General features: G+C 46.2%; 1 protein-coding gene across 1 annotated transcript in view; it reads left to right on the forward strand.

Moving 5' to 3' along the window:
* CPSF3 (cleavage and polyadenylation specific factor 3) overlaps nucleotides 1-18719 on the forward strand; it is a 41179-nt gene that overhangs the window by 888 nt on the left and 21572 nt on the right. The window contains exons 2-8 of the mRNA XM_077488753.1: nucleotides 6061-6124; nucleotides 11879-11976; nucleotides 13427-13555; nucleotides 14384-14561; nucleotides 15265-15354; nucleotides 15684-15834; nucleotides 17811-17986. Of these exons, the coding sequence (XP_077344879.1) occupies nucleotides 6061-6124; nucleotides 11879-11976; nucleotides 13427-13555; nucleotides 14384-14561; nucleotides 15265-15354; nucleotides 15684-15834; nucleotides 17811-17986 (886 nt within the window). The remainder of the gene's footprint in view (nucleotides 1-6060; nucleotides 6125-11878; nucleotides 11977-13426; nucleotides 13556-14383; nucleotides 14562-15264; nucleotides 15355-15683; nucleotides 15835-17810; nucleotides 17987-18719) is intronic.

The following is an 18719-nucleotide window of genomic DNA, read 5'->3' on the forward strand; positions in this document are numbered from 1 at the left end:
GCTCTGTACGCTGACTGGACCCTCCTATACCGTGCTCTGTACGCTGACTGGACCCCCCCCCCCCCATACCGTGCTCTGTACGCTGACTGGACCCCCCCCCATACCGTGCTCTGTACGCTGACTGGACCCCCCCCCCCCCATACCGTGCTCTGTACGCTGACTGGATCCCCCCCCCCCCCCATACCGTGCTCTGTACGCTGACTGGACCCCCCCTATACCGTGCTCTGTACGCTGACTGTACCCTCCTATACCGTGCTCTGTACGCTGACTGTACCCTCCTATACCGTGCTCTGTACGCTGACTGTACCCTCCTATACCGTGCTCTGTACGCTGACTGTACCCTCCTATACCGTGCTCTGTACGCTGACTGTACCCTCCTATACCGTGCTCTGTACGCTGACTGCACCACCCTATAACGTGCTCTGTACGCTGACTGTACCCCCCTATACCGTGCTCTGTACGCTGACTGTACCCCCCCCTATACCGTGCTCTGTACGCTGACTGTACCCCCCCTATACCGTGCTCTGTACGCTGACTGTACCCCCCCTATACCGTGCTCTGTACGCTGACTGTACCCCCCCTATACCGTGCTCTGTACGCTGACTGTACCCCCCCTATACCGTGCTCTGTACGCTGACTGTACCCCCCCTATACCGTGCTCTGTACGCTGACTGGACCCCCCTATACCGTGCTCTGTACGCTGACTGGACCCCCCTATACCGTGCTCTGTACGCTGACTGGACCCCCCTATACCGTGCTCTGTACGCTGACTGGACCCCCCTATACCGTGCTCTGTACGCTGACTGGACCCCCCTATACCGTGCTCTGTACGCTGACTGGACCCCCCTATACCGTGCTCTGTACGCTGACTGGACCCCCCTATACCGTGCTCTGTACGCTGACTGGACCCCCCTATACCGTGCTCTGTACGTTGACTGGACCCCCCTATACCGTGCTCTGTGCGCTGACTGGACCCCCCCATACCGTGCTCTGTACGCTGACTGTACCCCCCCCCATACCGTGCTCTGTACGCTGACTGTACCCCCCCCCATACCGTGCTCTGTACGCTGACTGTACCCCCCCCCCATACCGTGCTCTGTACGCTGACTGGACCCCCCCCCATACCGTGCTCTGTACGCTGACTGTACCCCCCCCCCCATACCGTGCTCTGTACGCTGACTGTACCCCCCCCCCCATCTCGTGCTCTGTACGCTGACTGTACCCCCTCCCCATCTCGTGCTCTGTACGCTGACTGTACCCCCTCCCCATCTCGTGCTCTGTACGCTGACTGTACCCCCTCCCCATCTCGTGCTCTGTACGCTGACTGTACCCCCCCCCATACCGCGCTCTGTACGCTGACTGGACCCCCCCCCTATACCGTGCTCTGTACGCTGACTGGACCCCCCCCCCTATACCGTGCTCTGTAAGCTGACTGGACCCCCCTATACCGTGCTCTGTAAGCTGACTGGACCCCCCTATACCGTGCTCTGTAAGCTGACTGGACCCCCTATACCGTGCTCTGTAAGCTGACTGGACCCCCCTATACCGTGCTCTGTACGCTGACTGGACCCCCCTATACCGTGCTCTGTACGCTGACTGGACCCCCCTATACCGTGCTCTGTACGCTGACTGGACCCCCCCCCTATACCGTGCTCTGTACGCTGACTGGACCCCCCCCTATACCGTGCTCTGTACGCTGACTGGACCCCCCCCCTATACCTTGCTCTGTACGCTGACTGGACCCCCCCCCCCCCATACCGTGCTCTGTACGCTGACTGGACCCCCCCCCCCCCCCATACCGTGCTCTGTACGCTGACTGGACCCCCCCATACCGTGCTCTGTACGCTGACTGGACCCCCCCCCCTATACCGTGCTCTGTACGCTGACTGGACCCCCCCCCCCATACCGTGCTCTGTACGCTGACTGGATCCCCCCCCCCATACCGTGCTCTGTACGCTGACTGGATCCCCCCCCCCCATACCGTGCTCTGTACGCTGACTGGACCCTCCTATACCGTGCTCTGTACGCTGACTGTACCCTCCTATACCGTGCTCTGTACGCTGACTGTACCCTCCTATACCGTGCTCTGTACGCTGACTGTACCCTCCTATACCGTGCTCTGTACGCTGACTGTACCCCCCTATACCGTGCTCTGTACGCTGACTGCACCACCCTATAACGTGCTCTGTACGCTGACTGTACCCCCCTATACCGTGCTCTGTACGCTGACTGTACCCCCCCTATACCGTGCTCTGTACGCTGACTGTACCCCCCCTATACCGTGCTCTGTACGCTGACTGTACCCCCCATATACCGTGCTCTGTACGCTGACTGGACCCCCCTATACCGTGCTCTGTACGCTGACTGGACCCCCCTATACCGTGCTCTGTACGCTGACTGGACCCCCCTATACCGTGCTCTGTACGCTGACTGGACCCCCCTATACCGTGCTCTGTACGCTGACTGGACCCCCCCTATACCGTGCTCTGTACGCTGACTGGACCCCCCTATACCGTGCTCTGTACGCTGACTGGACCCCCCCCCATACCGTGCTCTGTACGCTGACTGGACCCCCCCCCCCATACCGTGCTCTGTACGCTGACTGGACCCCCCCCCATACCGTGCTCTGTACGCTGACTGGACCCCCCCCCCTATACCGTGCTCTGTACGCTGACTGGACCCCCCCCTATACCGTGCTCTGTACGCTGACTGGACCCCCCCCATACCGTGCTCTGTACGCTGACTGGACCCCCCCCCCTATACCGTGCTCTGTACGCTGACTGGACCCCCCTATACCGTGCTCTGTACGCTCACTCTACCCCCCCCCATACTGTGCTCTGTGCTCACTCTACCCCCCCATACTGTGCTCTGTGTGCTCACTCTACCCCCCCATACTGTGCTCTGTGTGCTCACTCTACCCCCCCCCATACTGTGCTCTGTGTGCTCACTCTACACCCCCCCCCCATACTGTGCTCTGTGTGCTCACTCTACACCCCCCCCCCATACTGTGCTCTGTGTGCTCACTCTACACCCCCCCCCATACTGTTCTCTGTGTGCTCACTCTACACCCCCCCCCCCCCCATACTGTTCTCTGTGTGCTCACTCTACACCCACCCCATACTGTTCTCTGTGTGCTCACTCTACACCCCCCCCATACTGTTCTCTGTGTGCTCACTCTACACCCCCCCCATACTGTTCTCTGTGTGCTCACTCTACACCCCCCCCCCATACTGTTCTCTGTGTGCTCACTCTACACCCCCCCCCCATACTGTTCTCTGTGTGCTCACTCTACACCCCCCCCCCATACTGTTCTCTGTGTGCTCACTCTACACCCCCCCCATACTGTTCTCTGTGTGCTCACTCTACACCCCCCCCCCCATACTGTTCTCTGTGTGCTCACTCTACACCCCCCCCCCCATACTGTTCTCTGTGTGCTCACTCTACACCCCCCCCCCCATACTGTTCTCTGTGTGCTCACTCTACACCCCCCCCATACTGTTCTCTGTGTGCTCACTCTACACCCCCCCCCCCCATACTGTTCTCTGTGTGCTCACTCTACACCCCCCCCCCCATACTGTGCTCTGTGTGCTCACTCTACCCCCCCCCCCATACTGTGCTCTGTGTGCTCACCCTACCCCCCCCCCATACTGTGCTCTGTGTGCTCACTCTACCCCCCCCCCCCCATACTGTGCTCTGTGTGCTCACTCTACCCCCCCCCCATACTGTGCTCTGTGTGCTCACTCTACCCCCCCCCCCCCATACTGTGCTCTGTGTGCTCACTCTACCCCCCCCCATACTGTGCTCTGTGTGCTCACTCTACCCCCCCCCCCATACTGTGCTCTGTGTGCTCACTCTACCCCCCCCCCATACTGTGCTCTGTGTGCTCACTCTACCCCCCCCCCATACTGTGCTCTGTGTGCTCACTCTACCCCCCCCCCCCCCCATACTGTGCTCTGTGTGCTCACTCTACCCCCCCCCATACTGTGCTCTGTGTGCTCACTCTACCCCCCCCCCCATACTGTGCTCTGTGTGCTCACTCTACCCCCCCCCCCCATACTGTGCTCTGTGTGCTCACTCTACCCCCCCCCCCCCCATACTGTGCTCTGTGTGCTCACTCTACCCCCCCCCATACTGTGCTCTGTGTGCTCACTCTACCCCCCCCCCCTATACTGTGCTCTGTGTGCTCACTCTACCCCCCCTATACTGTGCTCTGTGTGCTCACTCTACACCCCCCCTTACTGTGCTCTGTGTGCTCACTCTACACCCCCCCTTACTGTGCTCTGTGTGCTCACTCTACACCCCCCCTTACTGTGCTCTGTGTGCTCACTCTACACCCCCCCCTTACTGTGCTCTGTGTGCTCACTCTACACCCCCCCCTTACTGTGCTCTGTGTGCTCACTCTACACCCCCCCCTTACTGTGCTCTGTGTGCTCACTCTACACCCCCCCTTACTGTGCTCTGTGTGCTCACTCTACACCCCCCCTTACTGTGCTCTGTGTGCTCACTCTACACCCCCCCCCCCATACTGTGCTCTGTGTGCTCACTCTACCCCCCCCCCCATACTGTGCTCTGTGTGCTCACTCTACCCCCCCCCCCCCATACTGTGCTCTGTGTGCTCACTCTACACCCCCCCCCCATACTGTGCTCTGTGTGCTCACTCTACACCCCCCCCCCATACTGTGCTCTGTGTGCTCACTCTACACCCCCCCCCCATACTGTGCTCTGTGTGCTCACTCTACACCCCCCCCCCCCCATACTGTGCTCTGTGTGCTCACTCTACACCCCCCCCCCCCATACTGTGCTCTGTGTGCTCACTCTACACCCCCCCCCATACTGTGCTCTGTGTGCTCACTCTACACCCCCCCCCATACTGTGCTTTGTGTGCTCACTCTACACCCCCCCCCCCATACTGTGCTTTGTGTGCTCACTCTACACCCCCCCCATACTGTGCTCTGTGTGCTCACTCTACCCCCCCCCCCATACTGTGCTCTGTGTGCTCACTCTACCCCCCCCCCCCATACTGTGCTCTGTGTGCTCACTCTACCCCCCCCCCCATACTGTGCTCTGTGTGCTCACTCTACCCCCCCCCCCCCATACTGTGCTCTGTGTGCTCACTCTATCCCCCCCCCCCCATACTGTGCTCTGTGTGCTCACTCTACCCCCCCCATACTGTGCTCTGTGTGTTCACTCTACCCCCCCCCCCATACTGTGCTCTGTGTGCTCACTCTACCCCCCCCCCCATACTGTGCTCTGTGTGCTCACTCTACACCCCCCCTTACTGTGCTCTGTGTGCTCACTCTACACCCCCCCCATACTGTGGGAGGAATTGTCTCATTATTGAGAAGAATCGTGCCCCATCATTGGGAGGAATTGTGCCCCATCATTTGATTTTCATTGGGCCCAATTGTTGGTGTTAGTGGGAAGAATAGTGCCCCTTCACTGGTCTCAGTGGGGAAGAATTTAGCCCCATTGTTGATATCGGTGGGTGAAGGGCCAGATAAAAGCAAGCAAAGGGCTGCATCTGGCCCCCAGCCCACAGTTTGGAGAACACTGCCTTAGACCCCTTTCACACTGGGGTGCTTTGCAGGCACTACAGCGCTAAAAATAGCACCTGCATAGCGCCTGTAAAGTGCCCCTCAGGCTTTCAGACTGGAGCGATGCGCTTGTAGGACGTTTAAAAAAAAAAACTCCTGCAAGCAGCATCTTTGGAGCAGTTTATACACCGCTCCTAAACTGCTCCTGCCCATTGAAATCATTGGGGCAGCGCAACTATACCGCCAGCAAAGTGGCGCTTTGTGGACGGTTTTAACCCTTTTTCGGCTGCTAGCAGGGTGTTAAAGCCGCCCCATTATCATCTGAATATTGCAGCTAAAACGAAGGTAAAGCAGCGCTAAAAATATTGCCGTTTTACAGCCGGCTCCTGCACCACCACGGTGTGAAAGGGGCCTTAGATCAAGCAACCCTAGAATGTGATCTAGTCTGTCTAAGTACATATTTATATAAAGAAGTCATTGTCCACTATTTTATCAAATATTTTCTGTTTAATTGTTTTTTGCACAGGGGAGCTGGACAAGAAGTTGGAAGATCATGTATTATTTTAGAATTCAAAGGAAGAAAAATTATGGTAAGTGAAATTATTGGGGGGGTTGTGTGTGTTTATCCACTTGCCGCCCGCCCTATAACAGAAACACAGCGGCATAGTGGTTTCAAAATCCTGACCAGACGTCATATGACGTGATCAGGATTTTGAGCCGCTGCGCGCCCCCGAGGGCGCACATTGCGGCGATCGTTGTTGCGGGGTGTCAGTCTGACACCCCGCAAGTATGATCTCAGTAGTCTCCGACGGAGACTCTTTACCACGTGATCAGCCGTGTCCAATCACGGCTGATCACAGTGTAAATAGGAAGAGTCGGTGATCGGCTTTTCCTCACTCGTGCCTGTCAGACGCGAGTAGAGGATAGCTGATCGGCTGCTCCTCTGACAGGGGGGGGTCTATGCTGATCGATTATCAGCGCAGCCCCTTCCCCCCCCCCCCCCCTGCCCACACTGGACCACCAGGGACGCCACCAGACCACCAGGGATGCCCAGCACAAGGTATGCCACCCTAGACCACCAGGGATTCCAGTCAGTGCCCACAATGGATGCAAATCAGTGCCCACAATGGGCATCACTGATTGGCATGCATTATTGTTTGGCGCCACCTATCCATGCCCATTCATGCCACCTATCCATGCTAATCCGTGCTGGCTATCAGTGCCACCTATCAATGCCACCTCATCAGTGCCACTTCATTGGTGCCACCTCATCGGTGCCCGTCAGTGTAGCCCCATCAGTGCCCATCAGTGAAGGAGAAAACTTACTTATTTCCAAAGTTTTGATACTGAAACAAAAAAAAAATTTGTGGGAAAAAAATTATACAAATTTCATTTGGGTACAGTGTAGGATGACCGCGCAATTGTCATTCAAAGTGCGACAGCGCTGAAAGCTCAAAATTGGTCTGGGCAGGAAGGTGTTTAAGTGCCCGATATTGAAGTGGTTAAAAATCTGGTACGTATTTAGCTGGAATGCATTTAGCAAAACCTGGAATGTATTTAGTAGTTTTAAATTGAAGGTTCATAAGGACTGCATATCCTTGGTATCCAGTTTTTGCATATGCTTAGCTAGTGTGTAGCACAAATTACTGGGATTTTGTAGCAGCAGAAGCTTGTCACCAAACCCATATTTAAATAATTTCTTCCACACAAGAACACAGATTTAGAATGTTTATGTCTTACATTAACTCTTTTTATGTTCTGTTTTTGTATGTATATGTAGTAATTATTATATAAATTGCAACTCCACTTTCATTGGAAAGCAAAAATAGAAGAAAATAATAATATAGCGTATACAATTGTGATTGATATTCGAATTAAATGTTATTAAAAATGTCCTTTACTTTTCAATCTGCAACACTGTAATTTTCTGTAAAATGAAATATGGCTACAAACAAATGACCACTGCCCGCACCTATAACTGGCCTTTGCAGCAAGGAACACATGGAAGGACGATGCATGTTAAACAAAACCCGCTTGAGCTGGGAATGCAATATGGCTACCTGGAGGCGTTCTGTACACAGATGGTGTACAGAATGCTCCCCAGATATGAAATTTCCTGCTTGTGTGACTGGCTCACTGATCTTCTCAGAAGTCTGCAGTGTGATGCAAGTCGGATTTTGGCATCCCCTGAAACAAAAATGTAATTTTCGATGAGATACACCCAAAGGGAAATCGCATCTAAAGGGATGCAGAACCTGTCAATTTCCTCATTGGAGTCCTGCAGGTGTAACAGCTGATTGAAAATGATAAAATCACTTCCATAAAGATTCACACATGGACACAGACAAACTGCTATTTCTCTAAGCATCTTCCAGGACAGCCCATGGGACCTAGGGCTCCCCATGCCAGGACAGGAAACGCGTTAACCCACACCAGATAAAAGGGCGCTCCTCCAGACCCCATGTCAGTATTAGTGTTTCCTCCAAGCGGGGGGTGGGGGGCTAACATGTTTCCTGGAACTGGTTCCCCTAGGTCTCTTGAGTGTGAGGATCTTTTTGGGGTGGTATTCCTACCTTCTTCTTAGGTCCCAGAGCGTCACATCCACCAGGGGAGTAGACTTGTGGCTGCTGTCCCTACTTCTCAGTACATAGGGAATGTCAGCTTCGTGGTGTACGTCGGAGCTCCAGTCCGCGAGCCGTTCTCTCCCTGTTAAACAGCATGGCTGGAGTGTGCAGGGGAAGAGAGGCAGCTGCGTGTGTGAAGGGGCGGAACTTATGTGTTCCAAGCTAGCCCACAGGAAGTACCTGGCGGGGACGTTTCCGGGGGGCATGCAACGTCATCAGCGGGCGCCGGAGACGCTAGTTCCTGTCTCTAAACGGTGTGTACAGGGATGCTGGGAAGCTGGTGTTTAAAAGGGTGAAACCCGGCAGAGGCTGCAGACCACTACAGGGGCTGAATGGATTCTTCTGCGATACCTGCATAGGCAGCGGAAGCAGGCCCTAACACTAGCACCTCGCGGGTAAGCCTGAAGTGTATTTTACATACTTGCACATCCTGTGAGTGTTTTCCCCTCTGTTACCAGTAGGGACTAGGTGAAGGGGGCACATTTTTCCTTTCCTCCTGTACGGGGTGTTATGGAGCCTCAGGGGGAAGCAAGAGGTTCATCGAATTGGCGAGATTCTAACGGTTCAGAGAGCCTTGCAGGCATTTCAGACTGAAATCGGGGGTCACAATCTCCAGATTCCATCCGACAATATTGATACGGTTGCATACCTCAACAAAGGGGGAGGTACGAGGAGTCAGATACTTCATTCTATCGCCCAGTAGATTTTCTCATGGGCAGAAGGGAATCTAGCCTCAATTACAGAAATGCACTTGAAGGGGACACAACTGTCTGGCAGATTATCTCAGCCTCTACCGGGCATGTCGAGACAATTTGTCCCTTCATCCTGAAATCTTTGTGGGTCTCACGACAGATGGGGATGTCCTGATGTGGACCTGTTCACAGATCAGAACAATCGCAAGTAGGGCTGCAACTAACGATTATTTTCATAATCGATTAGTTGGCCGATTTATTGTTTCGATTAATCGGTTAATAACCTTAAAAAAAAATAAAAAGTGGGTCAAATTGACGTTCATTTTCAACCACATTGATGGGGAAATTTGGAAATAATAGAAAACTTCTTGGTCAAAGGAATTTCTAGACAATGTATGTGTTTTTTGTTTAGAAATGAAGTGAAAATTTCAAACAAAATTCTTTCATTCAGCGAATGTACAAAGATTTTTCATCTGCATATTCTCACGTGAAAATTGATCGGTGAGGCCAGCATAAGGCTCGGTACACACCTATGCAGTTGTTAATTTTGATCTGTTTCTGCAGTGCTTTTTGCTGTGTATTTTTGATTTTTTTGCGCACGTGATTTTACTGCAATTTGTGTTTTGACTCGACACAGATTGCTGCAAAAACGCATTACATTCTTTTCTGCAGCTTCTCCATTGAAGTATATTGAACCAAAAAAGCGTTTTGCGTTAAAAGTCCCTGACCCTTTCCAAATATGCAGCGGCTGAAAAAAGCACAGATATGAACGTGTCCCATAAGAAACCATGTGAATGAACTGTAGTGCGTTTCTGCAAAAATCACCAATAAACATATAGATGTGAACCAGGCCTAAGATGTTTAGTAACATAATGGGGTTAAAAAGACAAAAATTAGCCCTTTTATAGTACAAAAAAGCAGATAATCACTACTGGAAGGGGTTCGTTTTTTTTTTTTTTTTGTGTTTTTTTTTTTTTATTATTTTTTTTTTTTTTTTGTTTTTTACTGTAGAACAATGAAAGTAATATTTACAGTAGTGATTATATTGTTGTACTATAAAGGGCTCATTTTAGTTTTTTTTTTGTTTTTTTTAACCCCATTATGTTACTGGCTGATTAATCGATTATGAAAATAGTAATCGATTATGAAATTAATCGATTCGTTGTTTCAGCCCTAATCGCAAGACAGAAGTTCTTTTCTCTGAACCCAGCAGATCAATCATTGGGGATCAATGCTCTGACGAATCCATTGCCATTCAGCCTCTGTTACACCTTCCCACCGATCAGGCTAATTCCAGAAGTTTCTTCTTGAATAAACAGATCTTATCCTAATAGCCCCTTTCTGACCCAAGAGGCAATGGTTTTCCCTGTTACAGACTCTGGTCTCAGAGCCTCCACTGAGTCTTCTGAAGAGAGAAGACTTATTATCGCAGGGTCCAGTGTCTCACCCACAGGTAGTTTCCTTAAGCTTGACGGCCTGGTATCTGAAGAAAAGATACTAAATGCCCAGGAGTTCTCTGACAAAGTAGTCAAGACCCTGGTAAATTGCAGAAAAGCAGTCACTACAGCCATATATTCCAAGGTTTGGAGGTTATCTGAAAATCAAACATTAACTCATGATGTTCCTTCAATTTTGGAATTTTTTCAAGAGGGTGTCTACAAAGGTCTTTTCAGTTAGTACCTTAAAAGTACAGGCATTAGCTATCGTTTTTTTTCTCTCTTGGAAAATCCCACTATACATAGATTCTTCAAATCAATTTCTAGTTCCAGGCCAATAGTGGTTAGAAATTGTCCAACCTGGCACCTGTCCCAGGTGCTTCAAACTCTGGTAGAATTCCCCTTTTGAGCCCCTAGAGGATATTTCAGTTAAGTTACTTACAATAAAAACAATTGTTCTTGTGCCAATTACCTCATAGGCTAAGTGAGTTACAGGCTCTAAGGGAGCCTTTCCTCACAATTTTGGAGGATCGGGTTGTATTGAAAACTGATCCAGGATTGCTGCCTAAAGTGGTCAGTACATTCCCCAAATCCCAGGACATTGTGCTGCCAATCTTTTGTAGTTCACCACAGGGTTACCAAGGAAGAAAATTTGTTTTTTAAACGCGAGAAGAAGAATTCTTGTCTAAGTTGAGGTCACCAAGACATTTAGAAAAACAGACGCCTTGCTTGTCCTCTTTTCAGGAGCACACAAGGGAAATAGTGCATCCAAAGCCACCTTGTCTAGATGGATAAAGCAAGCCATTTCTGAAACTTACACTATTAGGGAAGTTCCTCCACCTTTTGTCACTGCGCACTCAACAAGAGCCTTGTCTGTGTCTTGGGCTGAGAGGGCTGCAGCCTCACCGGATAAAATTTGCAGGGCTACTACATGGTCCAGTTTTTCGACCTACATTAAACATTATTGCCTGTATCTCCTATCTGCTGAGGAGTAGGCGTTTGGTCATAAGGTCCTTCAGGCAGTTGTCCCTCCCTAGACTGGTAAGTTCTGGCTCATCATCTCATGGGCTGTCCTGGAAGACGCTTAGAGAAAAGCTGAGTTAGACATACTGGGAACTCCTTTTCTGAGACTCTTCCAGGACAGCTGGATTCCCACCCGGTTTTGTCTTGAAGTTATGTGTATTATGGATATGTTTTACAGGGACGTCCTACAGTTCTCAAGAATACTGACATGGGGCCTGGAGGACTGCCTTTTTATCTGGTGTGGGTAACGTGTCCTGGTAGGAGGAGCCCTAGGTCTCATGGGCTCTCCTGGAAGACTCTCAGAAAAGGCGTTACCGGTAAGTCTGACTCAGCTTTTCTTCAGAATAACAAAAGGTAGGAAACTGCAGCAAAGTTTGTTAAAAAAAAAAAAAGTATCCCTGCAAAGGGGCATGTTTTTTTTTTTCTCAATAAAAGTGGAGTTACACTTTAATAATAATTTAGTTATAACAATGCTATGTTGCAAAAAGATTCCTGAGAAAATACGCCATAATTTCAACTATATAGTGCTCTTCGTTTTAAGCTGCAAATTATTATTTTGTTTCCTTTAGCTGGACTGTGGGATTCACCCTGGCTTAGAAGGAATGGATGCCCTCCCATATATTGATTTGATTGATCCTGCAGAGATTGATTTACTTCTAATTAGTCAGTAAGTAAAATATTACTGGTAAGCCCACCAGGTTGGGATATAAATAAAACATACATTTAAGTTTGTGGGTATTTTGTTTTTGTTTTTTGTTCTCATGAACACTTTTCTCCTCAGGAACCAAACAAAGGTCAACCACCATATTTCTAAGTTAGGAGATTCATAGATTAGTAGACATTGAGGGCCTAATGCACGAGCACTAAAGAATTAGAAAGTTGAAGTTCTGTGCACCTAGCTATCAATATACAAGTATGTTGTTGTCATAAGTTAGTGTTTTTACACTACATTGCTCATTCTTATGGAACTTCCATGCCAGAAGTATGTATGTACAGGCTTTCAAGTGGCATGAATGGATATGATGGCATGCATGTGTGGAAGCGGCAGAGCCCAGCTGTGAGAATATTAAAGAGTACTCCATAAGAAGATACTTCCAGTGTACATACAGCAAACAACTCTAATTTATTATATAATTTATCTGTGTATATAGCCATACTTGCCTGTTCTGTGCACTTGATTTGCACAGAGCAGCCCAGATCCTCCTCTTCCCTCCCTCCAGCTTGCTATGGGGGCACCCAAGCCGAGCCGTAGCTCCCCATGTCCATTTGGACACAGAGCTGTTGGCCCGACCCCGCACCTTCTCTCTCCTCATTGGCTCACTGATTTTGATTGACAGCAGTGGAGGCAATGGCGTTTTGCTGCTGTCTGTCAATGACGAGGGAGAGTCCCGAACAGCCGAGTCTCTCATGCAACATCGCTACATCGAGATGGGCTCAGGTAAGTATTAGGGAGGCACACAAGTTTTTTTTTTTTTTTTTTTTTTTTTTATCTTGATGTGTAGAATACATTAAGATAAAAAAAACTTCTGCCTTTACAATCACTTTAAATGCTATCTGACTATTTTTCTGTTCCACGTGTAACATACACCCTTTCTGAAAGTCATTTTCCTTTATGTTACACATGGAATGGTCTTAAGGTTAGACAGCTTTTAAATGAGTTTCCTTTTGCCACTTTTAAAATGAAATGGAGTTGTATGCTGTGAGTACACTGGAAGTATATTCTTTTGGCATTAAATTAAATATAAGAATTGGAACAAATGAGCAGCAAAACCTATGCTGCATTCTGCAGAGTGCCAACCCAGTGGGATTTCCTGGAGCAAATTCTCTTGGCACTGGTTTATGTCTCCCTCTAAAGAAATTTCTATTGTGTTTCATGTCAAAGACGATGCTGTGCAGCACCAAGTGTGCAATACAGCGAATATCGTTGAAGTACAGACAGGTAAGTTTGAGACTTGGAAGTGGTGCTGGGAGAGGGTTTTGGGTCCTGATTCAAACAGGTGAACTTAAAGTAGTTATCCTTTTTAATATTTAATTTGTTTGTATACATGATGTTAGTGTTTTGTTAGGTCAAGAAAATCCTTCAAATAATAGTAATGTTTATTTCTGTCCCTTGCTAGTTTCCATTTGGATCACTGTGGTGCTCTACCTTGGTTCCTCCAGAAGACCAGCTTTAAAGGCAGAACTTTTATGACGCATGCTACTAAAGCTATATACCGATGGCTTCTTTCAGATTACGTAAAAGTCAGGTAATTTACGTCATTACTATATACTGTTTTTTTTTTTTTTTTGTCAAGTGTTTTTGTAGCATTACAAGGTAGGTTACAGCTTTGTTTGTAGATGCCAGCTAAAACAGAATTATCGACAACTGAAATATCATGATTGGGTAGCACTGACTTTTTAAGATTTAAAATTGCTTACTATCTTGACCGAACAAAAAATTTAATGAAAAGGTGAACTAACGCCATACACCCTCCCTGCCCTGCCCCGCCCTGCCCTGTACTTACCTCTGTGGGTAATGAACTGTCAGTGCCCACACAGCCGCTGCAGCAGTCTTGGGATTTGAAATTCCCACTCGTCTGCATCTTCTCTCTGCAGTGTTTACAGAAACAATCAGAACAATTTTTATTGATCAGCACTGCCACAGAGCATTGCTCTGATTTGTCCCAGAAGCACTGCAGAGAGGAGTGGAGAAGAGTGGGGAATAAGTATAGCGAGGACCGGGCGGGGGCAAGTAGGATGGTGTATAGTGTTAATTCATAATTTTTCTTCTGAAAAGGTAAACTAACCCTTTTAAAGGTAAGAATTATATATATAATTACATTGCTTCTTGTGTATTCTACATATACAAATGTATCCTCTCACTTGTGACCTACTATAAAGTAACATTGTTGCAGTTGATTATTAGAGGAGAGGAGACTCTCTTTCCTGTGGCAGACTGATGGCATCTAAACAATATTTTTTTTTTTTTTTTTTAATGAAATGTTATACTTCTGATTTATAATGTGATGTCATCATTTTATCAATGGAAAGGTCCATTTGCACAATTTGCATTTTTTTTTTTTCTTGTCTTTCAGTAATATTTCTGCAGATGACATGCTATATACAGAGACTGACTTGGAGGAAAGCATGGACAAAATTGAGACCATTAATTTCCATGAAGTGAAAGAAGTAGCTGGAATCAAATTCTGGTGTTACCATGCTGGCCATGTTTTGGGAGCTGCCATGTTTATGATAGAAATTGCAGGCGTCAAAGTGAGTAATTTCTTGCATGAAAGCTATGTGTTTGGAACCCTAGGCCATCTTGCAGCTGTAACCGCTATTTACCTATTGGAGTATTAGTGGATGTTTTTCCTTCAAATATTCTTTGTTTGGAGTAGCAGGACTATACAGGGTTTTGGTATTTCTTATCTTCCTGCATCCCTGCTAAAATTTGCATATGCATGCTGTTTCAATGAGGGATTAAATCCACAGTTTGGGGCATTAGTCTGCACCTGCAAAGGTAGTGGATGACAAAATCGTGTCTCTGAAAATAGTTACTTTGAAGACTTGTCAATATAGCTTTGGTTTTCCTTACTGGTTAAAAAAAAATGCTTTTCTGACCAGGCCAGACTGTGCCCCACACAAGACAATAATATCAGACTAGAACTCCTTATTTGCAGCTATCATTTGTAGATACTAAAGTGCGTTCTTAATTCAGATGGCAAATTATCTGGTAGGAATGTATCAGGTCCTGATTTTCCATTTTATTTTAAACTTTCAAATTGTACAGCCCACAGTCTTAAGTTTATAATGTGCCCAGCTATCCTGTCTCCCAAAAGTAAACTATATTCTTGTGCATGTTTTACTCATCCTTCAGTCTCTCATTCGGATGTAAAGGAATATAATCACAACAGTGTCTTCTATGTTCTAGTAAAATAAAATTGTTTTTAAAGTTTGAATTCCTCTTATTTTCTAGTTGCTATACACTGGTGATTTCTCCAGACAAGAGGACAGACATCTAATGGCAGCTGAAATCCCAAATATTAAGCCAGATATTCTCATTATTGTATGTATTGCTTTACTTTAATTATTTGCGGGCTAATCATAACTTGTCTGACGTGTTTTTCTGTAAACAAATAAGTGTGTTAGACCATGGTTATTGGAAATATGATTAGGAGAATTTCTGCTGGAACCTAGTCCTAGATAATTATTCATTTTTCAAAACAAAGTGGTCAGCCAGATTTGAGTGTCACAGTGACATTAGTTACTAATGGCATAATTACTGTGCATCTTTCATTACTTTATGGGCCTTGTACTTTTGATTGGGGAGTTTACAATTTTTGACTTTGTCATTACTATATAAGGATGCTAAGACCCTTTTGTGTCTGTTTGCAGGAGTCCACATATGGCACACACATACATGAAAAGCGCGAGGAGAGGGAAGCACGTTTCTGTAACACTGTGCATGATATTGTAAACCGAGGAGGAAGAGCCCTCATCCCTGTGTTTGCTCTGGGGAGAGCACAGGAGCTTCTGTTGATATTAGGTATGGCAAATATTCGATAATGTTTTATATAAAAGAGTAAATTAATTCAACCAAACTAAAAGGGGAAGAGATGTAACAAACCTCGGGACTTAAAAGGTGCTAGATGTGAAAATTGAAACTCGCTAATCGAAATATAAAATCAATACATTTTATTTGAAAGATATAAAAAACATGAGAACAAGAATTCATCCATATCTGAAATCACTCAAAACAGTACAGGCATATGTAGGCAAAACACTACCACCCTCAACATGTTTCACTTGACAGAGCTTCCTCAGGAGATTCTGGTGTGGCACTTTATATGCTAAGGGTAACAGATTGAAATAAGTATCTCATGTTAATGGTACATTAATACAATAACATGTAAAAACATGCACGTTGGTATATATATTTGGGGATTTGCAAATATTTGAAAGAAGTCAATCAATCAAAACATAGGACATAGAAATACATGGATGCAAGAAGGAGACTGAGCCTCCCCAACCCCAAAACTGCTTTAAATCAATAAATGATATGAATGGAAGGATATGGATTCCATATGTGCACGAAACATCCCATTATTCTGATTATACTCCTTTTAGTACTTGCAGAAAGTAAATATATATATATATATATATATATATATATATATATATATATATTTTTTTTTTCCCATAGGAAAAATTATTATAATAGCAAATCTGTAGACTGTTTCATTCTGAAAGTCTCCTGACAAGAATAGAAGAGGGAATAATTACCTTTACTAAGAATAAGATAAATTTAATTAATTTGAAAACTTGATGTATAATGCTGATAAGGATAACTGGTCAGCACAGTTGTAATGATTCAAAGGAATTTAAATCCAACACAAACTCATTAGTAGGGCATCACAAAGAAGAACTTGGAACAAACCAAAATGGTTAACCAGCTGAAACTTCCAAGGTGAGCCTATAAAAATAGATATATGCACTACTTGTATGATCTATTGAATAAAGCAAGAGCTAATAATCAAACAAACCAAAGGTCAAGACTCACCAGTTCGTAGAGAGTAGCGTGATTTTGATGTTTGATTTGATTCCTCCATCTTGCTTTTATATAAAATTTTATAAAGAGGCAATATCAAATAACAAAAATGGTCCTAAAACTCTGCCTGAGGAAAATTACGGGGGCTGCCTTTGTTGGCCTTCTGAAAATGCCAGTTGTTTGACTGTTATACTGACACTCAAGGTTCAATTTATTATTTCTCACTGACCGAGAACAAGTATGTATATGTTGTTTTCTGTGTTCTCCAACAGAAACTAAAAAAGGGGAATCTGCTTGGGGGGGGGGGGGGGGGCAGATGGCAGCCCTTTGCTTGCCCTTAGGACACTGTTTTATCCATTGAACCCAACAATGGGACATCATCCCCCATGCTGACACCAATGACTGGGCACAATGCCTCTGAATGACACACATTGGAGCGCAATTTCTCCCAATGACACCAACAATGGGCCCAATGGCACAAACAATGGGGCACAATTCCTTCCAATGACACCAATGATGGGGCACAATTCCTCCCAATGACACCAATGATGGGGGTGTTATTTTTTTCCCACTGATGTTGGGAACATTTCTACTCCCAGTAGCCACAGTCTGACCCCCCCCTAAAATCTGAAGGATCTTAAACTGGCCCTTTGTTTAGAAAGTTTGGAGACCCCCTGCCTTAGAGGGTCAAGTGACAGAAATCCTGCATTGGAGCATTTGTATTGACACTCATGTAACATTGTTAAGTGTTGTTGTTTTACAAAAAGCTGTCATTAGTCTCTCAAATGCTATCAACAGCATCAATCTTGAAAAATGTTTGCACAGAGCAGGTAAGAATAGGCATGTTTGTTTGTTAAAAAAAAATAAAAATGAATTGAACATTTACAACCACTTTAAAGTGTTAGTACTATAAATGTTCTGTACTGTATTTCTGTAATCACGGTTTTATATTTTTGTATGTTCTTCCTTTTTAGATGAATACTGGCAAAACCATCCCGAGCTCCATGACATCCCTATCTACTACGCCTCTTCTCTGGCAAAGAAATGTATGGCTGTCTACCAGACCTATGTCAATGCCATGAATGACAAAATCCGCAAACAGATCAACATCAACAACCCCTTCGTCTTTAAACACATCAGCAATCTCAAGGTTTCATATTTATAGCCATGCATATTTGTTTTTGTTTTTTTTCTTCAAGTGGCTTAAAGTGTATATCTTGGTGTCTAAGAAAAAAACATTCAAAAGATCTCCTAAGTAATGCACATTGCCTTTTATTTATCTCTTTAAAAATGCTGCAAGTACAGAAATATACTATTTTGAAGTGTAATTAAACCCCAAAACAAATATGTATTATCCCAATCAGCCATAACTTTATGACCACCCACCTAACCTTGAGTAGGTCTCCCTGTATGCCACACTAACGGTCCTGACCCATTGAGCCATGGATGCCACTAGACCTCTTTATTCTGTGATATCTGGTGCCAAGCTGTCAGTAGCAGATCTTTTTAAGTTTTGTAAGTTTCCATTATAGTTTATACTTGGTCAGCAACAATGTTTAGGTAGGTGATATGAGTCAAAGTAGCATCCACATAAATGGTAGGACCCAAGGTTTCCCAGCTGAACATTGCCCAATTCATCACACTGCCTAGGGTTTATGCTGTCAGCATATAGTCAGGCATAATTTGGCCTACATATGCTTGAAAAAAGACTAGAAGTGTTACACAAAGCAGCCAATCCGATTCCATTAACTTTGCTCAAACGGTTTAAGGACTGTGGTGGCAATATGGAAAATGTGTTGTTCCCTCAAAAAAAAAAAACACATGGGCCTTTGGGGCAGGCACTAATTGTGCTGAACAATATTTGTTATCTGAGAGAACCTGTA

Source organism: Lithobates pipiens, unplaced genomic scaffold (assembly GCF_037356315.1).
Source record: "Lithobates pipiens isolate NorthernLeopardFrog02 unplaced genomic scaffold, aLitPip1_a1.2 Scaffold_18, whole genome shotgun sequence".
NCBI lineage: Eukaryota > Metazoa > Chordata > Amphibia > Anura > Ranidae > Lithobates > Lithobates pipiens.